Here is a 23,985-nt window from a genome sequence, read left to right as displayed (position 1 = left end):
ATATAAAAAAAAAATAAAGTTTCATGAATTTCCAAAGGTTTATCAGCAACCTTATTTACACTTGTTCTAATTGCATTTATTGTTTTAAAAGCCTGTTCTGTTTTCAACTGCCAAGCAAGAATTTTATGTGATCTTTCACCTAATTCGTAATATTTCTGTTTAGTTCTCATAATTACTTTTTCTGTACGATATGTACGATATTATATTGTAGTTTTTTATTAACAAGTTGTCTTTGTTTTTGTTCTGTCATATATCTTTGAGATCCTTTTTCTAACTTTATATCTTTTCCCAATTTTCCTTCTTAATTTTAGATGTATAACTTATAATCTGACCCCTTAAATATGCTTTCATCGCTTCCTATAATACAATTTTACCCTCAACTGAATGTAAATTTGTATCCAAAAAAAATTGAATCTGTTTTTTCATAAAATCACAAAAATCTTGACGTTTTAATAAAATTGTATTAAATCTCCATCTAAGCTTTATGTCTATTTGAATAAAATGAATAATCTCTTTCTCTTGGATTAATTTTCCTCCATATATCAATCAGGTTTAAATCTTTCATTAATGATAAAGTTAGTTTTATTTCTTTTAATTTTGTAACAACTGTAGTTGACCTTTCCAAAACTGGATCTAAACAAAAATTAAAATCTCTGCCTATTAATATTTTATCATTTGCGTCAGCCAAGTTCAAAAAATCTTCTTGTATGAATTTTGCATCATTTTCATTTGGTGCATAAATGTTCATAAAATTCCATAATTCTGAAAAAATTTGACAATGTATAATCTCGTATCTCCCCACAGAATCAATTATTACATTTTGTATTTTAATTGGTAAAGATTTATTAACCGTAATTGCAACTCCTCTCGATTTTGAATTAAATGAAGTTGCTATAACATTTCCAACCCAATCTCTATTTAATTTCTTATGCCTGTGAACTTACTGAACACATCCTTGCCAGAAAAAAAAAACTTATCCCAATCCACTCTTCCTAGATCCTTTTTCATTTCCACAAAATTGGCCGTTCTCCAATTTTACCAGAACATTAAGCTGCCAGTTCTGCCCCTCACCAATAGCAGTAATGTCGTTATCCCACGTGTCAACCCAAGCCCTAAACTCATCTGTTTTACCGACAATACTCCGTGCATTGAAATAGATGTACCTGAGAATATGTATATCATCTGCTTTTTTTTCATTTCCGTTTATACATGCAGTCCTCTCATGTTCCTTATCCTCCTGCACCTCACTATCTGCTCTGACACTCTGGTTCCCCTCCCTCTGCAAATCTAAATTAAATTCCCCGGAGCAGCACTGGCAAATCTACCCGCAAGAATGTTATTCCCCCCCCCCCCCGCCCAGTTTAGGGGCAAACCGTCCCGTCGGAACAGGCCCCACCTTCCCGGGAACAAAGCCCAATTGACCAGAAACATGAAGCCCTCCCTCCTGCACCATCTCCTTAGCCACGTATTTAGCTGCACTCTCCGCACATTTATATTTACAGGGACTTTACTCCTGACGCCGGTCCCGGGACCCGACCCGTTTACAGACCCGGAGCGGAACCGGAGCAGATTCTCAGCCACTGGTTTCCATCCCAGGTCACGAAGAAAGGATAAAGTTTCCCCGTGAATTTATTCCCAGTGAAGGTGTGGAGATGGGACTTGGTCTCCGCGTTGTAAAATGAAACTGTCCCGGACTCGTAACTGAGATAAACTCCCACCCTCCCGGGGATGGGACCGGCAGCGAGACGGGACTCGGGGGAGGGGCGACCGGACACGTCACAATCCCGATGTAACACGTCACCATCCCGCCCGATGACCCAGAATCCGGTCTCCGGACTCAGTCTGACCCGTCTCTTCCTCTTCACAGACTCTGCGGCGACTCCCAGAAACCAGCGCTGATTCCCCGTCACCTCCACCTCCCAGTAATGTCTCCCCGATGTGAATCCCTCCGATCCCAGCACACAAGGCCAGATTGTGAATCTCTTCCCGGTGTCAGGGAGATTCCTCTGGGTCCCGGTCCGTCTCACACTCTTCCGATCCTCAGACACCTCGAGATACGGATTCGCCGTTTCCACATCCAGGGTGACAGAGACTGGGGGGAGAAGCAGAGAATTAGAGAGTCCCCGGGGATCGGGGGGGAGACTCGGGCAGCGCGGCCCCGGGTATCGGGGGGAGACTCGGACAGCGCGGCCCCGGGGATCGGGGGGAGACTCGGACAGCGGGGCCCCGGGGATCGGGGGGAGACTCGGACAGCGGGGCCCCGGGGATCGGGGGAGACTCGGACAGCGGGGCCCCGGGGATCGGGGGGAGACTCGGACAGCGCGGTCCCGGGGATCGGGGGAGACTCGGACAGCGGGGCCCCGGGGATCGGGGGGAGACTCGGGCAGCGCGGCCCCGGGGATCGGGGGGGGGGAGACTCGGACGGCGCGGCCCCGGGGATCGGGGGGGAGACTCGGACAACACACCCGGGGATCGGGGGGAGACTCGGACAGCGCGGCCCCGGGGATCGGGGGGAGACTCGGACAGCGCGGCCCCGGGGATCGGGGGGAGACTCGGACAGCGCGGCCCCGGGGATCGGGTGGGGAGACTCGGGCAGCGCGGCCCCGTGATGGGGGGGAGACACGGACAGAGCGGCCCCGGGGATCGGGGGGAGACTCGGACAGTGCGGCCCCGGGGATCGGGGGGAGACTCGGACAGCGCGGCCCCGGGGATCGGGGGGAGACTCGGACAGCGCGGCCCCGGGGATCGGGTGGGGAGACTCGGGCAGCGCGGCCCCGGGGATCGGGGGGGAGACTCGTACAGCGCGGCCCCGGGGATCGGGGGGAGACTCGGACAGCGCGGCCCCGGGGATCGGGGGGAGACTCGGACAGCGCGGCCCTAGGGATCGGGGGGAGACTCGGACAGCGCGGCCCCGGGGATCGGGGGGGAGACTCGGACAGCGGGGCCCCAGGGATCGGGGGGAGACTCGGACAGCGCGGCCCCGGGGATCGGGGGGAGATTCGGACAGAGCGGCCCCGGGGATCGGGGGGAGTCTCGGACAGCGCCGCCCCGGGGATCGGGGGGAGACTCGGACAGCGGGGCCCCGGGGATCGGGGGGAGACCCGGACAGCGCGGTCCCGGGGATCGGGGGGAGACTCGGACAGCGCGGCCCCGGGGATCGGGGGGAGACTCGGACAGCGCGGCCCCGGGGATCGGGGGGAGACTCGGGCAGCGCGGCCCCGGGGATGGGGGGGAGACTCGGACAGCGCGGCCCCGGGGATCGGGTGGGGAGACTCGGGCAGCGCGGCCCCGGGGATCGGGGGAGACTCGGGCAGCGCGGCCCCGGGGATCTGGGGGAGACTCGGACAGCGCGGCCCCCGGGGATCGGGTGGGGAGACTCGGACGGCGCGGCCACGGGGATCGGGGGGAGACTGGGGCAGCGCGTCCCCGGGGATCGGGGGGAGACTCGGACTGCGCGGCCCCGGGGATGGGGGGTGGGGGAGACTCGGACGGCGCGGCCCCGGGGATCGGGGGGAGAAACGGACGGCGTGGCCCCGAGGATAATAAATCAGCCATTCTTCTGAACTCCGGTGAGTACAGGCCCAGAACCATCAAACACTCCTCATATGTTAACTCTTTCATTCCTGGAATTATTCTTGTGAATCATCTGCACCCCCTCCAATGCCAGCACATGATTTCCGATAGAAGGGACCCAAAACTGCTCACAGTACTCCAAGTGTGGTCTGACCAACGCCTTATAAAACCTCAGAATTACATCCTTGCTCTTGTACTCTAATCCTCTCGAAATGAAAGCAAACATTGAGTTTGCCAATCTTACCACTGACACAAACAGCAAGTTAACCTTCAGGGAATCCTGCACAAGGACACCCAAGTCCGTTTGCACCTCTGATTTTTGAATTTCGCCCTGTTTACAGAATTGTCTATGCCTTTATTCCTTCGATCAAAGTCGTACCTGCCCAAGTTTGTACCTGTCAAACTCTACCTGTACTACAAGATCCCTATTCCGTATACTGGTGCATTCAAATAAGACCATAAGACAAAGCAGCAGAAGCCGGTCATTCGGCCCTTCGAATCTGCTCCGCCATTTTATCATAAGCTGATCCATTCTCCCATTTAGTGCCACTCCCCCACCTTCTCACCATGACCTTTGATGCCCTGTCTACTCAGATACTGATCAATCTCTGCGTTAAATACACCCAATGACCTGGCCTCCACTGCCGCAACAAATTCACAGATTCACCACCCTCTGGCTAAAAAAATTTCTTTGCATCTCCGTTCTGAGTGGGCGCCCTTCAATCCTTAAGTCATGCTCTCTCGTACTAGACTCCCCCACCATGGGAAACAACTTTGCCACATCCACTCTGTCCATGCCTTTTAAAATTCGACATGTTTCCATGAGGTTCCTCCTCATTCTTCTAAACTGCACGGAGTTCAGTCCAAGAGTGATCAAATGTTCCTCACATGTTAACCCTCTCATTCCCGGAATCATTCTGGTGAATCTGCTCTGAACCTTCTCCAATGTCAGAACATCCTTTCTTAAATAAGGAGCCCAAAACTGCACACAGTATTCCAAGTGAGGTCTTACCACTGCCTTATAGAGCCTCAACATCACATCCCTGCTCTTATATTTTATTCCTCTAGAAATGAATGTCAACATTGTATTCACCTTCTTCACCACCGACTCAACCTGGAGGTTAACCTTAAGGGTATCCTGCACGAGCACCCTCAAGTCCCGTTGCATCTCAGAACTTTGAATTCTCTCTCCACTTAAATAATAATCTGCCCGTTTATTTCTTCTGCCAACGTGCATGACCATACACTTTTCAAAATTGTATTTCATTTGCCACTTCTTTGACCATTCTCCAAATCTATCCAAGTCTCTCTGCAGACTCTCTGTTTCCTGGGGTGGGGGAGTTTCCACCTACCTTTGTATCATCAGCAACTTAGCCACAAAGCCATCTTTTCCATAATCCAAATCGTTGATATACAACGTAAAAAGAAGTGGCTCTAACACGGACCCCTCTGGAGCACCACTTTTAACTGGCAGACAACCAGAATGGGATCCTTTATTCCCACTCTCTGTTTCCTCCCAATCAGCCAACGCTCTATCGACAGATGTAACTTTTCCGTAATTCCATGGGCTCTTATCTTGTTTAGCAACCTCATGTGTGGCTCCTTGTCAAAGGCCTTCTGAAAATCCAAATACACAACATCCTCTGCATCTCCCTTGTCCAGCCTACTTGTAATCTCCTCAAAAGATTTCAATGGGTTTGTCAGGCAGGATTTTCCTTTAAGGCAACCATGCTGAGTTTGGCCTATCTTGTCATATGCGTCCAGGTACTCCGTAACCTCATTCTTGACAATTGACTCCCACCGATGTCAAGCTAACAGGTCTATAATTTACTTTTTGCTTCCTTGCCCCTTTCTTAAATACCAGAGTGGCATTTACAATCTTCCACTCCTCCGGAACCATGTCAGAATCTATTGACTTTTGAAAGATCATTGCTAATGCCTCTGCGATCTCCACAGCTACTTCCTTCAAAACACAAGGGTGAATTCCATCTGGTCCTGGAGATTTATCTACCCTGAGACTATCCAGCTTCCTGAGTACTTTCTCTGTCGTAATTATGACTGCGCACACTTCTCTTCCCTGACACCCTTGAGTGTCCGGTATACTGCTGATACCTTCCTCAGTGAGGACAGATGAAAATACTCGTTCAGTTCCTCAGCCATCTCCTTATCTCCCATTACAATTTCTCCAGCATCATTTTCTATCAGTCCTATATCCACTCTCACCGGTTTTTTACTCTTTATATACTTGAAAAAGCTTTTGGTATCTTCTTTGATATTATTTGCTAGCTTTCTTTCATAGTTCATCTTTTCCCTCTTAATGGCCTTCTTAGTTTCCTTTTGTAAGCTTTTAAAAACTTTCCAATACCCTGTCTTCCCAGTAATTTTTGTTTCCTTGAATGCCCTCTCCTTTGCTTTTACTTTGGCTTTCACTTCTCTTATCAGCCACGGTTGCATCTTTTTCCATTCGAAAATTACTTCTTTTTTGGAATATATCTGTCTTGCACCTTCCTCACTTCTCGCATAAACTCCAGCCACTGCTGCTCTACTGTCCTTCCGCTAGTGTCCCTTTCCAGTCAAATTTGGCCAGTTCCTCTCTCATGCCACTGTATTTTCCTTTACTCCACTGCAATACTGACACATCGGATTTCTGCTTCTCTTTCTCAAATTTCACAGTGAAGTCAATCATGTTACAATCACTGCCACCTAACAGTTTCTTCACCTCAATCTCTCTAATCACCTCTGGGTCATTACACAATATCCAATCCAGTATCTCTGATCCCCTAGTGGGCTCAACAACAAGCTGTTCTGAAAAGTCATCTCGTAGACATTCTTCAAATTCTCTGTCTTGAGATCCAGTGTCGATCTGATTTTCCCAATCCACTCGCATGTTAAAATCCCCACAATTATCATAACACTGCCCTTCTGGCAAGCCTTTTCTATTTCCTGTTGTAATTTGTAGTCCACAACATTGCAGCTGTTAGGAGGTTGGTGGATAACTGCCATCAGGGTCCTTTTACCCCTGCGATTTCTTAGCTCAACCCATAAAGATTCTGCACCTTCCGATCCTTTGTCACCTCTTTCCCATCCCCCTGCCAAATTAGTTTAAACCCTCCCTAACAGCTCTATTAAACATTTCTGCTATGATATTGATCCCCTTCGGGTTCAGGTGTAACCCGTCCTTTTTGAACAGTTAATACTTCCCCCTGAAGAGATCCCAATGATCCAAGAATCTGAAGCCCTGCCCCCTGCACCAGTCTCTCAGCCACACATTCATCAGCCTGATCCTACTATTCTTGCCCTCGCTAGCACGTGGCACAGGTAGCAATCCTGAGATTACTGACCTGGAGGTCCTGCATCTCAGCTTCATTCCTAACTCCCGGAAATCTCCCTTCAGGACCTCCTCCCTTTTCCTCTCAGGACCTCCTTCCCTTTCCTCTCTATGTCATTGGTACCAACATGTACCAAGACAGCTGGCTGCTCGCCCTCTCCCTTCAGGATATTCTGGACCCATACCCTGGATCCCATACCCTGGCACCTGGGAGGCAGCCCACCATGCAGGTATCTCTATCAGGCTCACAGAATCTCCTGTCTGTTCCCCTGACTATGGAATCCCCTTTGACTACCGCATTCCTCTTCTCCCTCCTTCCCTCCTGCACAACAGCGCCAGGCTCAGTGCCAGAGACCCGGTCACCATAGCCGTCCCCTGTCAGGTCATCAACCTCAACAGCATCCAAAATGATATACTTGTTGCTGAGGGGGGCAGACACAGTGGTGCTCTCCACTACCCTGGCATTTCCCTTCCCTCTCCTGACAGTCACCCAGTTTTCTGACCCCTGTAGCCTAGGGATGACTACCTCCCTGTAGCTCCTGTCTATCACCTCTTCGTTTTCTCTAATAAGCAGTAGGTCATCAAGCTGCTGCTCCAGATCCCTAACACGGTCTCCGAGAAGCTGAATCTCGGTTCACCTGGTGTAGATGTGGCTATCAGGGAGGCTGGAGGTCTCCCAGGATTCCCACATCTGACACCCTGAACAAAGCACTAACCCTGCAGACATGCTACCTAATTCTACAGGAATGAAACAAAGAAAGATAGGTCTACTCACCCACTTCCTTCCCCAGACACACGAACTTTTTAAACCGTTAGCTAATGTGCCCTGCTGTTCCCCCGTCCGTCGGGCCGATTTGCCAAGGGGAGAAAAAGAGTTGGTGCTTCGCTCTCGCCTCGTCCCGTTACCACCTAAGCCCGTTGAGCCAAAGCCCTACACTCTGCTGCCACCCACTCCGCTGCCCGCTGTATAGGGTGGTCATCTTTTTAAACTCTCCGCGCTGTCCTGCGCAGTCTCGCCGTTCTTGTACACAAAGTTTTTTTTTTACACTGTCTTCCTTCAGAATTTAGCTCCCACGCCGCCCTTCTTGTCCCAATCTAAAAAAACACCTTCAGTCCTGTATTCATCAGCCTATTCCACACTGTCCACATGAAATTCAGCAAGGCCTTTGATGTCGATGATAGACCACACTTGGAGCATTGTCTGCATTTCCGGTTCCCGAATATGGGGAGGATGTCATTACACTGGACAGGAGGCTTCAGGAGGATGTTACCAGGACTGGGGGCCTGGGTTAAAAGCAAAGAGTGAGTAAGCTTGGGCTATTCAGCTGTAGTGTAGGATGTTCAGGTATGACCCCTTATCAAAGTAAATAATTCATAAGGAGCTTAAATAAAGTTTATTTTTCCAAGAAATGGGAGTACAGAACCAGAGGCCTCAGATTGAAAGTGAGATGGGAAATCGGGTAACGTTCTCAGAGAGAGGGAGGTTGGTGAACGGAAGTTGCCCTCAGACGCTGTAGAAACAGGTAAAAATAACATATTTTAAAATAAATACACAGATGGAAAATGGTTAGAGGGATGGGGGGGCAAACACAAACAAATGGGCCATGCTCAAGAAGACATCTTTGTCTTGCAAATTGATGAAGTGGGCCGTGAGTTCAACATCCGTCAAACCCTCCCAGATCATCCTCCTGAGGAATCTCACCCCGGAGTCTGTCTGTGAAGTGTTGATGTGACGTCACGTCAGAGGGCAGCTCAGTGACACAGAACAGACAGACTGGGTAAGGACGGCAGGTTTCAATCCTAAATGGGAATTTGTGCCTATTTCTGTGGCTGTGTGTCACACTCTGATAGTGTGTGTGTGTGTGTGTGTGTGTGTGTGTGTGTTGATTGTGGTAAATATCCGTGTGGAGTGTATACACATTGAAGGAGTGTGCACATTGAAGAATTTGTATGTTTCAGTGTGTCATCACATGTCTGGTGTGTGTTGACAATGTGTCACACGTGATTGAGTTGTTTAAATGAATAAATGACTGTCTCTGAAGAGATTGGTTTCCAGGTTACTGAGGGAAATAACAACGTACATTGCTGAGGCTCTGACTACAATCTGCCAGTCCTTCCTGTGTGTGTGGGAGCTTTGCCAGGCCGGTTATGCTGTGTGTGCTTCTCCCGAGATGAAATCTTGACCCATGTCAATGCTTGTTGGTGTGTCCGAGCTCATTCTCACAATACTTCAATGTAGTGGTCTGATCACCATAAGACATAGGAGCAGAATTAGGCCACTTGCCGATCGAGTCTGCTCCGCCATTCAATCATGGCTGATCCTTATTTTCCCTCCTCAGCCCCACTCCCTGGTCTTCTCCCCATAACCTTTTATGCTGTGTCCAATCTAGAATCTATCAAGCTCTGCCTTAAATACACACAAAACAAATTCCACAAATTCACCAGCTGCTGGCACAAATTTCTCCACATGTTTTAAATAGATCCCCCTCCATCGTGAGGCTATGCCCTCTTGTCCTGAACTCCACCGCCATGGGAAATATCCTTTCCACATCTACTCTGTCTAGGACTTTCAACATTCGAAAGGTTTCAATGAGATCCCCCTTCATCTTTCTAAATTCCAGCGAGTACAGATACAGAGCTACCAAACGTTCCTCAAATGATAACTCTTTCATTCCTGGAGTCATCCTTATGAAATGAACCTTCTGCAATGCCAGCACATCTTCTCTTAGATGAGGAGCCCAAAACTGTTCACAATACTCAAGGTGAGGCTTCACCAGATCCTTATAAAGCCTCAGCATCACATCCCTGCTCATGGATTGAATGCTATCTAAACCCCTTGGACTGAATGCTAACATTGGATTTGCCTTTCTCACCAGTGACTCTACCTGCAAGTTAACATTTAGGGAGTTCTGCAGAATGACTGCTAAGTCCAATTTCGTCTCAGATTTTTTGATTTTCTCCCCATTTGAAAAAAAAACAATCTGCACATTATTTCTACGACCAAAGTGCAGGACCATGTATTTTCCAACATTGTATATCATTTGCCACTTTCTTTCCCATTCTCCTCATCCAAGTCCTTGGCCAGCCTAACTGTTTCCTCAATACTCCACCAATCTTCGTATCATCTGCAAAACCTGGAAACAAAGCCATGTATTCTAATACAAGAGGGTATGACTTCATGATTGAAGGACGTCCTTTTAGAACTGAGATGCGGAGAAATTACTTTAGTCAGTGTGTGGAAAATCTGTTGAATTTGTTGCGACATGTGGCTATGGAGGCCAAGGCATATTTTAGGCAGAGATGTACCGGTTCTCATTTAGCCAGGGCATCAAATGGTATGGGGTGAAAGCAGGGGAGTGTGGATGTCTGGAGGAATTGGGTCTGCCCATGACTGAATGTTGGAGCAGACTCAATGGGCCGAATGGCCTATTTCTGCTCCTACATCTTATTGTCTATTCCATCAGCTAAATCTTGATATACAGCATAAAATAAAGGTGTCCTAACACTGACCCCTGTGGAACACGACTCACTGGCAGCCAACCAGAAAAGGATCCCTTTACTCTCATTTGCTGTTTCCTACCAATCAGCCAATGTTCTAACCATGCCTGTAACTTTCCCGTAATACCATGGCCTCTTAACCTGGTTACCACCTTCATGTGTGGCACTTTGTCAAAGGCCTTCCGAGATTCCAAATATACAACATCCACTCCATCCCCTTTATCTATCCTGCTTGTAATCTCCTCAAAGAATCCCAACAGGTTTGTCAGGCAGGATATTCCCTTAACGAAGCCATGCTGACTTGTCCTACCTTGTCCAGGGTCACCAAGTATTCTATAGCCTCAGACTTAACAACTGACTCCAATTTCTTCCCAACCACAGAGGTGAGGCAAACTGGTCAATAATTTCCTTTCTGCTGCCTTCCTCCTTACTTAAAGAGTCAAGTGACATTTGCCATTTTCCAGTCCTCTGGCACCATGCCAGGGTCCAGTGATTTTTGGAAGATCATTTGAAATGCCTCCATAAGTTCTACTGCTACCTCTGCACTAGGGTGCAGTTCATCTGATCTGGGTGACTTATGTACCTTTAGGTAACAGTAACTGCACTCACTTCTCTTCCCTCGCACTCTTCAACACCGGGCACAGTGCTGGTGTCTTCCACGGTGAATACTGGTGCAAAATATTTGGTTTATCTGCCATCTCTTTATCCTCTGTTATTATATATCCGGCCTCATTTTCTAGCGGTCCTATATCCACTCTTATCTCTGTTTTATTTTTTTATAATACTTGAAAAACAATTTGATATTGTTTGCTAACTTATTTTACAAAGACGTGTGTAAAAAGGGCCTGAAGGATGATTGGAGACCATTGCACATTTAGATGGAGATGTACATTTAGATGTATATGAAGGATGTGAGTAATAAAGTCAATTCAATTCAAATCAATTTCTTGTTTATTTTTTCCCACCCAATCATCCTTTTAGTTCCTCTCTGTAGATATTTAAAAGCTTCCCAATCCTCTCTCTTCCAACTAATTTTTGTTTAGTTGTATGCCCTCTCTTTTGCCTTTACATTAACTTGTCAGCCACAGTTGTACTATTTTGCATTTTGAGTATTTATTTATTTTTGGAATACATCTATCCTCATTTCCCCAGAATCTGACACCATTTCTGCTCTGCTCTCATCCCTGCCAGCATTTCTTTCCAATTTGCTTTGGCCAACTCCTCTCTCAGACCACTGTAATTTCTTTCATTTCTCTGAAATACTACAATGTCAGGCGTTACTGTCTCCTTCTCAGATTTCAAGTTGAACTCAGTCATGTTGTGAGCTCTGCTTCCTAAGGTTTCTTTTAACTACTCACCTCTGGTTCAATACATAACACCCAATCCAGTAGAGCTGTTCCCCGAGTAGGCTCATCGACAAACTGCTCTAGAAAGCCATCACATTGCATTCAACAAACTCACTCTCTTGAGATCCTTTACCAACCTGTTTTTCCCAATTGACCTGCATGTTGAAATCTCCCATGATTATCAGAACATTGTCCTTTTCATCAGCCTTTTCTATTTCCAGTTGTAATTTGTGGGACACAACCCACTGACTGTTGGGAGCCTGTATATGACTAGTGTCAGTGTCATTTTTACTTTTCCCGTTCCTTACCTCAACCCACAAGGATTCAACATCTTCCAATCCTACGTCACATCTAGCTACTGATTTACCAGCAGAGCCATACCTCCCCATCAGCCTTCCTTCCTTCCTCCGATACATTGTGTAACCTTGAACATTCAGCTCCCAACTACAACCATCCTTCAGCCACGATTCTGTGATGGCCACAATATCACAACTGACAATCGGTAATAGTGCTACAAGGTCATCCACCTTATTTCTCATACTCCATGCATTGAGATATAACACATTGTGTACTGTATCTGCTACCCTTTTTAATTCTGCATCGCTAATACACTGATACTCACGTTGCTGGCTGCAATTTTCTCCTCTCATCTGTCCGCCCTATCTGACAGTCTGACTGCATGCAATCTTTGCATTTTACTATCAGTTCTATCGCTTCACTCCACTTCCAACCCCTCACCCCACCAAATTAGTTTAAACCCTCCCCGACAGCTCTATCAAACCTCTCTGTGAGAATATTGTTCTCCCTCGGGTGGAGGTGCGACACATCCCTTTTGAGCAGGTCATTCCTCCACCAGAACAGATCCCGATGATGCAAGAACCTGAAGCCCTGTCCCCAGCACCATTTTCTCAGCCATATTTATCTGTCAAATTATCCTGTTTCTACCCTCACCAGCACGTGGCAGAGGCAGCAATCCAGAAATTACAACCTTGGGGGTACTGCTTCTGAACTTTCTACCAAGCTCTCCAAATTCTATTTTCAGGACCTCTTTGCTTTTACTTCCAATGTCATTGTCACAAATTTACAAAGATATCTGGCTCTTTTCCCTCCCTCTCTAAAATGCTGTGGACACGATCCAAGACGTTCCTGACCCTGGCAACCAGGAGGCATTCGGGTGTCCCGTTCACATCAGTAGATTCTCCCGTCTGTTCCCCTGGCGATTCAGTCCCCGATCACGACCACTCCCCTCTTCTGCCTCTAACAACAGTGAGAGATGCTGATCCGGAAGGGGGAAGACCTGTGTCAGTCAGAGTCTGCATTCACAGGGCACATGAAGGACTTGTGTATTTTCCTGACAATCCCTGTCACCACACTGATACTCATTGTTATTCCCTACAATATTATCGTCAGTATTAAATTCCCAGTTCCTCTGGTAGATCCAAACTCATGTCCTGGTGTGTTAGTGCAATGTGCCTGGGATCAGGACACAGTGGTTCATCTGCCAGTCCCGTGTATTGGTTGTATTGTGACCCTGTGCTGGTGTGTCCAGGGGTCTGACATCTCCAGCTGACCATGTGACAGTGATGCCTCCCAGTCGGTGGGGTTGATGTGGAATAAACTTCAGTTCCCCTTCAGCCCAGTATTACAGACAATCTTTGCCTCAAATTGAAACTAAATTGAGCTTCATAAACAAGGGGAAATGAATGTTTGTAAGTTTTACCTCGATAAATAGCATCAAGCGTTTCTCTCAGTACTGTGTTCAACAAATAGGGGTGATCGAATTTTTCAACCGGTAGGGTCTCATCTGTCACTGACAATTCCTGGACCTCGTCATTAATCCTGTAAATATTAAACTGCTGGTTATAAATTGCTATTTTGAACTATTTTACAAATTCATTCAGGGGTTCAGTAAAGAGCATGTCCTACCTTCTGTTCCGACGAGCTTCCTCCTGAAATAAATAAAACACAAATCTGATTAGACTTGGACTTACTGTCCACATCCAGAATTTGATCCAAATCATTACCAGGTGATGAAAATTCCCACTCCCGCAATCACTCACACACACGGACAATACAGAACCACAGGGTAACTTACAAGGAAAGTTTCTGAATGTCAGACCATTACTGAGAGGATGAAACTTATAGGGAAGACAGGACAGGCTGTGCATTTTCATCCGGATATGACGTCAGTGTGATAGGATGGAGGAATTTAAGATCAGTGATGTATGTGATTGTGTGCGGGTGGAGGAAGTACCTCAATTTATGGGGAGACTTGTGAGGTGATGTAATTCCAGATGGATTTTAACAAATTCCACAAGGAATTTATTGAGGAGGATGTGGAATTCAGTGCCACAGGAGTGGTGGAAATGGAACAGCAGAGATTGAATGTAAAAGGGAGGATGGATAAACACGTGAGGGACCAGAGATTTCAGGGCACGATTGCTGGTTGTGCTGAGTAGGTGGCAGGAGGATTGTGAAGCAGGGAAATTGAGAGGAGGAAATGGGCCAAATGGCCTGGTTATGTTTTGAACAATTGAACGTTCATTTGATTGTTATCTGTAAAAGTAAAAAGACAGTAATAGTAATAGTTTCCCTAATCTGGATATAGAAGATAAGTCTGATGTGTGTCAAATTCTTTTTTCTCACGGATTGACAGAGAGACCCTCACACCCACCGCACCAGACACACTCACAGTCTGTGAATGGAACCGGGAGTTAATGAGAGTTTTAAAGGATATTTAATACAGAATTAAGGACACAGTCAGCAGCTCTGTGTTACGATCAGAGTAAATAATTTCAGAGAAATTTGCATTCTGTCCTGGGATGTACAGAAGTTGTGGAAGTCCAGTTTTGGGACAACAACAACCCTGAATAGATGCATCAACTCTCTGGTGAGAAACAGTTTACTGCCATTTGTAAATACTGTGTGTATGAGCAATGCATCTGTCTTCTGTCTGCATTGTATTCTGCGTTACGTGTTTATGACGATAACCAGTCTGGTGAGTGGGGCCGTGGTAAAAGTGAAGGGAATAAGTTACGTATTCATACTTTGTTCTTCACAGTTTTGAGCTGAGGACGGGCGGATGTCATTCTGTATTTGACTGCTGTGTGGCAGCTTACTTTACAATGAATTACCCTGAAGTTTCATCGCTTCAAGATTGTATTTTGCTAATGAAGGACTGAAAGCGTATCTTGGACATTTTGAAATGTCATTATTGGAGTGATTGGTGGGTGCGTCATGCAGGTATAACAACTTGTGTGAGGTCGCCAGCAGCGGCAATTGATTTGTTAGAATTGGCCGCTGTGCTGTGTTTATTTCAAATATACCACTGTTCATTTAGTGCCCTTTGACAGAAACAAAGTGAAATAGAATCCCTCACCTTGAGAAATATCACACTGTCTTTTTGATCCATCTGTTCCTTTATCTTTGAGATTTCCTCCTGAATAAAACTTATATTCTCCTGAATCTCCCGAAGATTTTTCTCCATTGGGTTGAGAATCCTCTTCTCTTCTTCCCTGAGATCCCTGAGTAAGCTCTGCTCTTTCTCAGTGATAATCTGGCGCAGTTCAGCAAACTGGGATGTGACGTGGGACTGAATGCTGTGTGACTGTTCCTGTTGAATGAAAGGTAAAGATTAATATACTGCATTGCTGTGCTCTGTTTCCTTTTGTCGTTCAGTTCGGTCTATTGGAGTCCATGCTACTTCTGAGTGCATTCCCGTCAACACCATTCCCTCACGTTTTCCTGAAACATATTCTCTCTCATTGACCCATAAACCCCCATCTGATTCCCGCATACCCTCCCCAACTTCACAGGGTTAATTGTAATCAACCATTCATCCAGCATGTCCTTGGGATGTGTTGGACTCTCTCGTGGTCACAGGGAGAGCATGCAAACTCCACACAGACAGCAGCAGAGGTCAGGATCGAACCCAGGTCACTGGAGCTGCGATACTCGGCTATTCTGCATTAAAGGGAGCAAAACTCGACAGTAATATCAGAAATACCGCTCAGGAAGTCTCACCCGAACTCCGGAAATCTTCTGTTTCTGTTGCTGCTCCTTTTCCTGGAAGTCTGATTTCTTTTTTGTGAGAGAGTCTAAGGAAGATTTTAGCTGATCCTGGAAGTCAGAGAGCGAAGAAATTAAAAACAAAGATGCATCAAATTAAACAGGTGATCAAACCCGATTATCACACAAAATGCCGGAGGAACTCAGTGAGTCAGGCAGCATCTATTCAGGGGAAATAAACAGTCGGTGTTTCAGGATGAGACCCTTCATCGGGACTGGGAAGGAATGGGACAGAAGCCAGAATAAAAAGGTTGGGGATGAGAATCAGCTGACAGGTGACGGGTGAGACAACGTGAGGGGAAATGGTGTGGAGGGTGATGAAGTGAGAAGCTGGGAGGGGACAGGTGGAAGAGGTAAAGGGCTGGAGAAGCAGGAATCTAATACGAGCGGACAATCGACCATGGAAGAAACAGGAGGAACTGGGCTGTTTGCGGCCCTGAATGGTGAGGAGGGAGGAGGTTAGGAGTCAGGTCCCACTTGTCCTATTCTCAGGTATCAGTGCCAGGAGGGAGATCAGTGGGGAGGAGCGAGTGGATCAGGGCGATACAGTACGTAGAGCGCGATCCGTATGGAGAGCGGAGAGTTGCGGGGTGAGGAGGTGGGCTGTGGGACGGAGAGATGCTGGAATCCTGTTGGAGACGGCGGAAGTTGCAGAGAATCATGTGTTAGTTATAAAGGCTCGTGTGATGCTATGTAGGACAAAGGAAATATTTTAAGTATTAAACTAACGTTAGTTTTTACCTTGTAGATTTTAACAGCTTCTTTAATCGGCATGAAGCGGTGCTCTCTGTGTTCCTGCGCGTCTCTACAGACCAGACAGATCAGTGTCTTGTCCGTTTCACAAAACAGCTTCAGTTCTTCCTCATGTTCCTCGCAGTAACGTTTACTTTCCTTCCCTTTCCGATTCAGGTAAAGATTTCGAGCTTTTTCAGCCAGATTTGCTAAGGCCCGATTCACCCTGAGGGTGCGGTCAGCAAACTCCTCTCTACATTCCGGGCAGGAGTTTCTCTGCTCCCTTTCCCAACACCGTGTGATACAAGAGCGACAGAAGTTGTGTCCGCACTCCAGTATAACCGGATCGGTGAAGAAATCCAGGCAGACGGGACAAATTACCTCCTCGGTCCAACTCTCGACCTGTCCTGTCGAAGCCATGTTAACTCCAGCACTTCCTGATTCAGAATGCTTTCACTTTCGGGGAGCTGCCGATCCCCTGCAGTACCGGGATTGTCCACTACGCGCGCTGCAGACTCGGGGAATGAACATTCTGCTGTTGGATGTGTTCAGTGGGAATTCTGGCTATTTCCATGTTAGTGTGGGATCAAAAACAAATTAAACAGAGAAAAGATAAGAAAACGCCCAATGGACTGTCTAAGCCCGGCGACGAGCGTGGGTGAGCTGGCCATATGCCCAGCAACCCCATCTCGTAAACACGTAGAGCAACAAAAAACGTTAGCTGACTGTCCAAAGGCCCCATCGCTCCGATCGGAAGGACCTTTCCGCATCGAGATCCTTCATCTGAACTGTCTCAACCCGAAATGTCGATTGTCCATTTCCCTCCACAGATGCTGCCCGACCCGCTGAGTTCCTCCAGCAGCTCGTTTTTTATCTTTCTCCAGGTCTAAGAGAGTCAGACTGGAGTGTAAAACGGTGGATAAGTAAACAGTGAAAACATGCCATTAAACTGGGGATGCGGAGAGAATATTGTGCTGTGAGGAGAGAGATGCAGTGGTGATGACCGACCCGTGGCTGCAGGAAAAAGCACAGGACTGGTCATTTTACGTCACAGGGTGGAAAATGTTATTTTCTCGGTGGGGTCCTGATTTGAACAGCCCTTCGTGAGAAAAACTTCGTGACTTGACCCATGTCCGACCCATCTCCCATCAAGGGCCTGGTCTCCTTCACTCTGGATACAGATCAGATGTTGATACATTTTTTTTTAATCAAAATAAGCTTTATATAAAATACTTAGAATGATAAAACGTGCCAATCCCTTTACCCAATGAAGTTACATTCGTTCTCTGTGGGGTATTCTGTTGTCTGTTGTCGCCCATGTGCCACCTGGGGTGGTGAACAATAATTGTGAGGCTTCCTCAGCCAACCCGGCCTCTCCCAGTCGAGTAGTAGAGGGACCCGATAGTTCCAATGGTGTCCCTGTAGTCTGGACTGTGCCAGTCGGCAGCATTCCTGTATGACAGGGTGTGGTGAACTACATATACCTGTCTGGACACCCCCCCCCCTCCCCCGCGCGCTGACTGTTCCTGAGGCTCCTCCCACAGACCCCTCTATAAAGGCGATTGGTGGCACTGCTCCTCCCTCAGTCTCCAGGACGTTGTGTGGAGGTCGCTTGCTGCTGACGGTGCTTTCTTCCAGCCAATAACAGCCTACCTTGACTCACTTCTCCGAGAGTTATTGATGGTGCATCACAGGGGTTCCCAACATTTTGTGCCAAAGACCGATACCAGTAACCGTGGACCCGAGGTTGGGAACCGCTGCTCTCCGGACATCTCGATGTGATGGCAGGCCAACAGGTTTCGAGGGTCTTTCCCCGAGTTGATGATCTTCCAGCAGCACTCGCTGTCCGTTTCTCTGCGCGTCCTAGGAACAGCCTGAGGATCAGTGAGCCTTCTGTCACGCAGTTGCTGTGGCACAGGCCCTTGCATCTTTCTCCACAGATCTTCGCCAGCCCACAGTCCGCAAAGAGGTGAGAGACCGTCTCGTCTCCACTGCAGTAATCTCGGGGCAGCGCGCTGTGGGAGTGATCTCCGGGCATGCAGCAAGGATCAGACTGGGAGGGGCCCTCTCGCCGTCAGACGAGGCGAGGACTTGGTGCCTGTTGGTGAGATGTGGTGATGAGGCATTCTGCCAGATGGTCTGGACTGTCTGCTCAGGGAACCACTCCACTGTGTCCATCCAGTCCTTCTGCTGCAGTAACTGCAGGACATTCCGTGCTGACCACTGTCTGGTGTCCTTGTGGTTAAAGCTGCTGGTCTGAAAGAACTGTCACCAATTTCATTAACACAAGGTTTATATGGAGAAACTTCCTGATTGAGACAGACACAGTCTCACAGGGTATTTACAGGGTAGGGGCAGGAATGATGTTTCTCCTGGCTGGGCAGTGGAACCAAGGATCACAGAATCAAAATCCTAAGAACAAACTGTGACTGACATGTCCAGCTCCCAGCAGCAGCCCGTCCTCTCACACACACAGCCAATCAGAGATCACCGCAGGGAGAGAGGTGCTCCCATTGGCTGAGGGTGTTAGTGGGCGGGACGCTGAGCGCCCGGCCGGGCCTGAGTTTGGAACCGGGACCGAGTGGGCCGGAGACCGGGAGCTGCGCCTCGGATTTCGGCTGCACCACCGGCGGGTCGTGAATCCTTTCGAAGGCAGAGCTGAAGAGACTGGCGAAGATTCCGTGAGATGTTTCAGCTACACGGAGGCGCCCGGCCTTTCCCTGCCGAGGATCGGTGCCTGTTGTCTGGAGTTCTCTCCCAGACCCGTCCCTTCCTGCCCGGAGACGGGAGCTGCCCCGCAGCGGCTGCCGGTGGATCTCCGGAGCTCTCACCGCTCCCCTGTGCAATCCGAACGGCTGAAAACCAAGGGAGAACAAGGCACAAAGGTAAACTCGTGCTTCTGAAAATAAGAGACAGGAGCAGGCGTGGCCACTCGGCCCTTTGCGCCTATTCCACCCTTTCCTCAGAATACCCGATCTTTGACATCAGCGCCACTTTCTTGCAACGTTCCCATCATCGCTGAGCCCCTAAATTTGACTTTTGAATTTGAAAACTTGTGGAGAAAATTCCAAATATTAACCAGAAATCTGGGTGAGGAAATTTCTCCGGATCTCAGCCCTGTCTGTGACCCCTTGATCAACACCCCCCCGGACAGGGGAGTGTCATTCTGTCCCCCTACCCTGTCAATACCCTGTGTTTGTGTCTATTTCAGTCAGACCAGCTCTTATTTCTCTAGTTTTGAGACATGCCCCATCATTGTAATCTCTTTAAGGTCTCTACCACAACCCAAAATCAATCTGGGAAACTTCTTCATTCCCTTTATCCGATAGACTGGGTCGGGGACCAAACCTGTGCACAGTGTCCCATGTAAAGGTAAACTCGGACTTTAGAAAAAGGAAACAGGAGCAGGCCATTCGGCCCTTTGCTTTTGTTCTGTCTTTCACTCAGAATATGCCTGATCTTTGAGATCAGCGCCACTTTCTCGCAACGTTCCCAGCATCGCAGAGCCCCAAAATCTGTCCTTTGAACTTAGAAACCTTGTGGAGAAAATTCCAAAGATTCACTGCCCTCTGGATGAGGAAATTTCTCCTCATCTCAGTCCTGCTGAGGTGAACTCGGATTCTGTAACCCCGGTTCCTCACCACAGCCAAAGGAAACATTATTCCTGCCTCTACCCTGTCAATACCCAGTGAGACTGTGTCTGTCTCAGTCAGACAGCCTTTTATTTCTCTAATTTTGAGACAGGCCTGGTCAGTATAATTTCTCCGAGGACACTACCTCACCTCTGAAATCAATCTGGGAAATCTCTTCATTCCCTTCATCCCACAGGCTGACTCCGGGAGGCAGACCAGACTTGTGCACAGTGTTCCATGTACGCTCTCACCAGGACCCCATATACCTTGAGAGGAGATCTTTATTCTTCTATTCAAACCTTCCTTCCCATTCAATGCTCTTCATTTAATATCGAACTCAAACAGCGAACAGACACAACACAGCCTCAGCCATGAGTTTAAAGGGCAGGTGTTGCAACAGTTTGAGCTTCATACCGGGGGCCACGGAGCAAGCAGGGTGTCACAAAGGGAAGAATAGACAATAGACAATAGACAATAGGTGCAGAAGTAGACCATTCGGCCCCTCGAGTCTGCACCGCCATTCTGAGATCATGGCTGATCATTCACTATCAATACCCAGTCCCTGCCTTGTCCCCATATCCCTTGATTCCCCTATCCATCAGATATCTATCCAGCTCCTTCTTGAAAGCATCCAGAGAATTGGCCTCCACCGTCTTCCGAGGCAGTGCATTCCACACCTCCACAACTCTCTGGGAGAAGAAGCTCTTCCTCAACTCTGTTTTAAATAACTGACCTCTTATTCTCAATCCATGCCCTCTGGTACTGGACTCTCCCAACATCTGGAACATATTACCTGCCTCAATCCTATCAAATCCTTTAATTATCTTAAACGTTTCAATCAGATCCCCTCTCAATCTCCTCAATTCCAGCGTGTACAAGCCCAATCTCTCTGCGTAAGACAGCCCTGCCATCCCAGGAATCAACCTAGTGAATCTACGCTGCACTTCCTCAATTGCCAGAATGTCCTTCCTTAAACCTGGAGACCAAAACTGTACACAATATTCCAGGTGTGGTCTCACCAGGGCCCTGTACAAATGCAAAAGAACATCCTTGCTATTGTATTCAATTCCCCTTGTAACAAAGGCCAACATTCCATTTGCCCTCTTCACTGCCTGTTGCACTTGCTCATTCACCTTCATTGACTGGTGAACTAGGACTCCTAGGTCTCTTTGCATTTCTCCCTTACCTAACTCGACACCGTTCAGACAATACTCTGCCCTCTTGTTCCAGCTTCCAAAGTGGATAACTTCACATTTATTCACATTGAATGACATCTGCCAAGTATCTGCCCACTCACTCAGCCTATCCAAGTCTCCCTGTATTCTCCTAACGTCCTCTTCGCATGTCACACTGCCACCCAGTTTAGTATCGTCAGCAAACTTGCTGATATAGTTTTCAATGCCCTTATCTAAATCATTGACATAAATCGTAAAGAGCTGTGGTCCCAATACAGAGCCCTGTGGTACCCCACTAGTCACCTCCAGCCAGTCTGAGAAACACCAATTCACTGCTACCCTTTGCTTTCTATCTGCCAACCAGTTTTCTATCCATGTTGAAACCCTGCCCCCAATGCCATGAGCTCTGATTTTACTCACCAACCTCCTATGTGGCACCTTATCGAATGCCTTCTGAAAATCTAGGTACACAACATCTACTGGCTTACCCTCGTCTAACATCCTTGTTACACCCTCAAAAAACTCCAACAGATTAGTCAAGCATGATTTGCCCTTGGTAAATCCATGCTGGCTCGGCCTAATCCTATTTCTGCCATCTAGATGTGCCACTATTTCGTCCTTAATAATGGACTCAAGCATCTTCCTCACGACTGACATTAGGCTAACAGGGCGATAGTTCTCCGTTTTCTCCTTCCCTCCCTTCTTGAAAAGTGGGACAACATTAGCCACTCTCCAATCTTCAGGAACTGATCCTGAATCTAAGGAACATTGGAAAATGATTACCAATGCATCCGCAATTTCCTGAGCCACCTCTTTTAGAACCCTCGGATGCAGACCATCTGGACCCGGGGATTTATTAGCCTTCAGTCCTACCAGTCTACTCATCACAGTTTCTTTCCTAATGTCAATCTGTCTCAATTCCTCTGATATCTTATGACCCTGGCCCATCCATACATCTGGGTGATTGCTTGTGTCCTCCCTGGTGAAGACAGATCTAAAGTATGCATTAAATTCTGTTGCCATTTCCCTGTTTCCCATAACAATTTCTCCCAATTCATTCTTCAAGGGGCCAACATTGTTCTTAACTATCTTCTTTCTCTTCACATAGCTAAAAAAGCTTTTGCTATCCCCTTTTATATTTCTGGCTAGACTGAGCTCATACCTGATTTTTTCTCTCTCTATTGCTTTTTTAGTTAAGATCTGCTGTTCCTTAAATCTTTCCCAATCATCTGTATTCCCACTCATCTTAGCCCTGTCATACTTCTTTTTCTTTAATGCTATACAATCTCTGACTTCCTTTGTCAACCACTGTGGCCCCTTCCCCCTCTTTGAATCCTTCCTTCTCATTGGAATGAACTGCATTTGCATCTTTTGTATTATGCCTAAGAATATCTGCCACTGCTGATCCACTGTCTTTCCTGCCAGGGCATCCGCCCATTTAACTTTGGCCAGCTCATCCCTCATGGCTCCGTAGTCTCCTTTATTTAATTGCAACACTGACACCTCTGATCTGCCCCTATCGCTCTCAAATTGTAGATAAAAACTTATCATGTTATGATCACTACTTCCTAATGGCTCCTTTACTTCAAGATCACTTATCATGTGGGAGTGTGGGAGTGTTGTATGTCTGAGCCCAGCTGTGTGTGTTTGTTTATCAGAATCAGGTTTAATATCACCGGCGTTTGTGGTGAAATTTGTCAGCAGTAGATTGCAATATTTAGTAATAAAAACTACAGATTACAATTAGTACATGTGAAATTATATTTAAAATGAAGTGCAAAAAGTGAGGGAAAATTCTGAGGAAGTGTTTATCGGCACATTGTCATTTAGAAATCTGATTGTGGGGAAGAAGCTGTTCCTGAACCGGTGAGTGTGTCGCCATGGTCCTGTACATCCTCCTTGATGGTAGTAATGAGAAGAGGTCACGTCCTGTGTGATGGGGGTTCTTAATGATGGATGTCACCTTTTTGTGGCATCATCTTTTGAATGTGTCCTGGATGCAGTGCAGTCCAGTGCCCATGAAGGAGCTGGCTGAGTTTACAACTTTCTGCAGCATTTTCCGATCCTGTGCAGTGGCCTCTCCACACCAGGCAGTGATGCAACCAGTTAGAACTCTCTCCACAGTACATCTGTAGAAATCTGCAAGTGTCTTTAGTGACAGACCGATTCCCCTCAGTCTCCGAATGAAATATAGCCGATGTTGTGCCTTCATTGTAACTGCATCAATATGTTGGGCCCAGGATAGTTCCTCAGAGATGTTGACAGGCAGGAAATGGAAACTGCTCACCCTGTTCACTTCTGATCCCACGATGAGGACTGGTGTGTGTTCCCTCGACTTCCCCTTCCTGAATCCACAATCAATTCCTTTGTCTTCATGATGCAGAGTGCAAGGTTTTTGCTGCGACACCACTCAACTTGCTGATCTATCTCACTCCTGTACTCCTCCTCGTCACCGTCTGAAATTCCAGCAACAATAGTTGTGTTGTCGGCAAGTTTATAGATGAGCCTAGCCACACTGACGTGGTGTAGAGAGAGTAGAGCAGTGGGCTGAGCACGCATCGTTGAGCTGTGCCGGTGTTGATTGTCAGCAAGGAGGAGATGTTATTTCTGATCCACACAGACTGTGGTCTCCT

At 47.4% G+C, this 23,985-nt stretch overlaps 1 protein-coding gene across 1 annotated transcript; it reads right to left on the bottom strand.

The window, feature by feature from the left end:
• Positions 1 to 270: 270 nt before the first annotated feature.
• On the bottom strand, positions 271 to 16,953 carry LOC132385760 (zinc-binding protein A33-like). Its single transcript, XM_059957985.1, has 6 exons — positions 16,555 to 16,953; positions 15,769 to 15,864; positions 15,125 to 15,358; positions 13,672 to 13,694; positions 13,466 to 13,584; positions 271 to 2,092 (listed from the first exon to the last, which is right to left on the bottom strand). The coding sequence occupies exons 1-6, from the start codon at positions 16,585 to 16,587 to the stop codon at positions 1,542 to 1,544; spliced, it is 1,056 nt and encodes a 351-aa protein (XP_059813968.1). The 5' UTR covers positions 16,588 to 16,953; the 3' UTR covers positions 271 to 1,541.
• Positions 16,954 to 23,985: the final 7,032 nt, after the last annotated feature.

The sequence above is a fragment of the Hypanus sabinus genome, assembly GCF_030144855.1.
Source record: "Hypanus sabinus isolate sHypSab1 chromosome X2 unlocalized genomic scaffold, sHypSab1.hap1 SUPER_X2_unloc_17, whole genome shotgun sequence".
Lineage (NCBI taxonomy): Eukaryota > Metazoa > Chordata > Chondrichthyes > Myliobatiformes > Dasyatidae > Hypanus > Hypanus sabinus.
The sequence above is the reverse complement of the archived record's forward strand: the minus strand, read 5'-3'. Positions and strand labels throughout refer to the sequence as shown.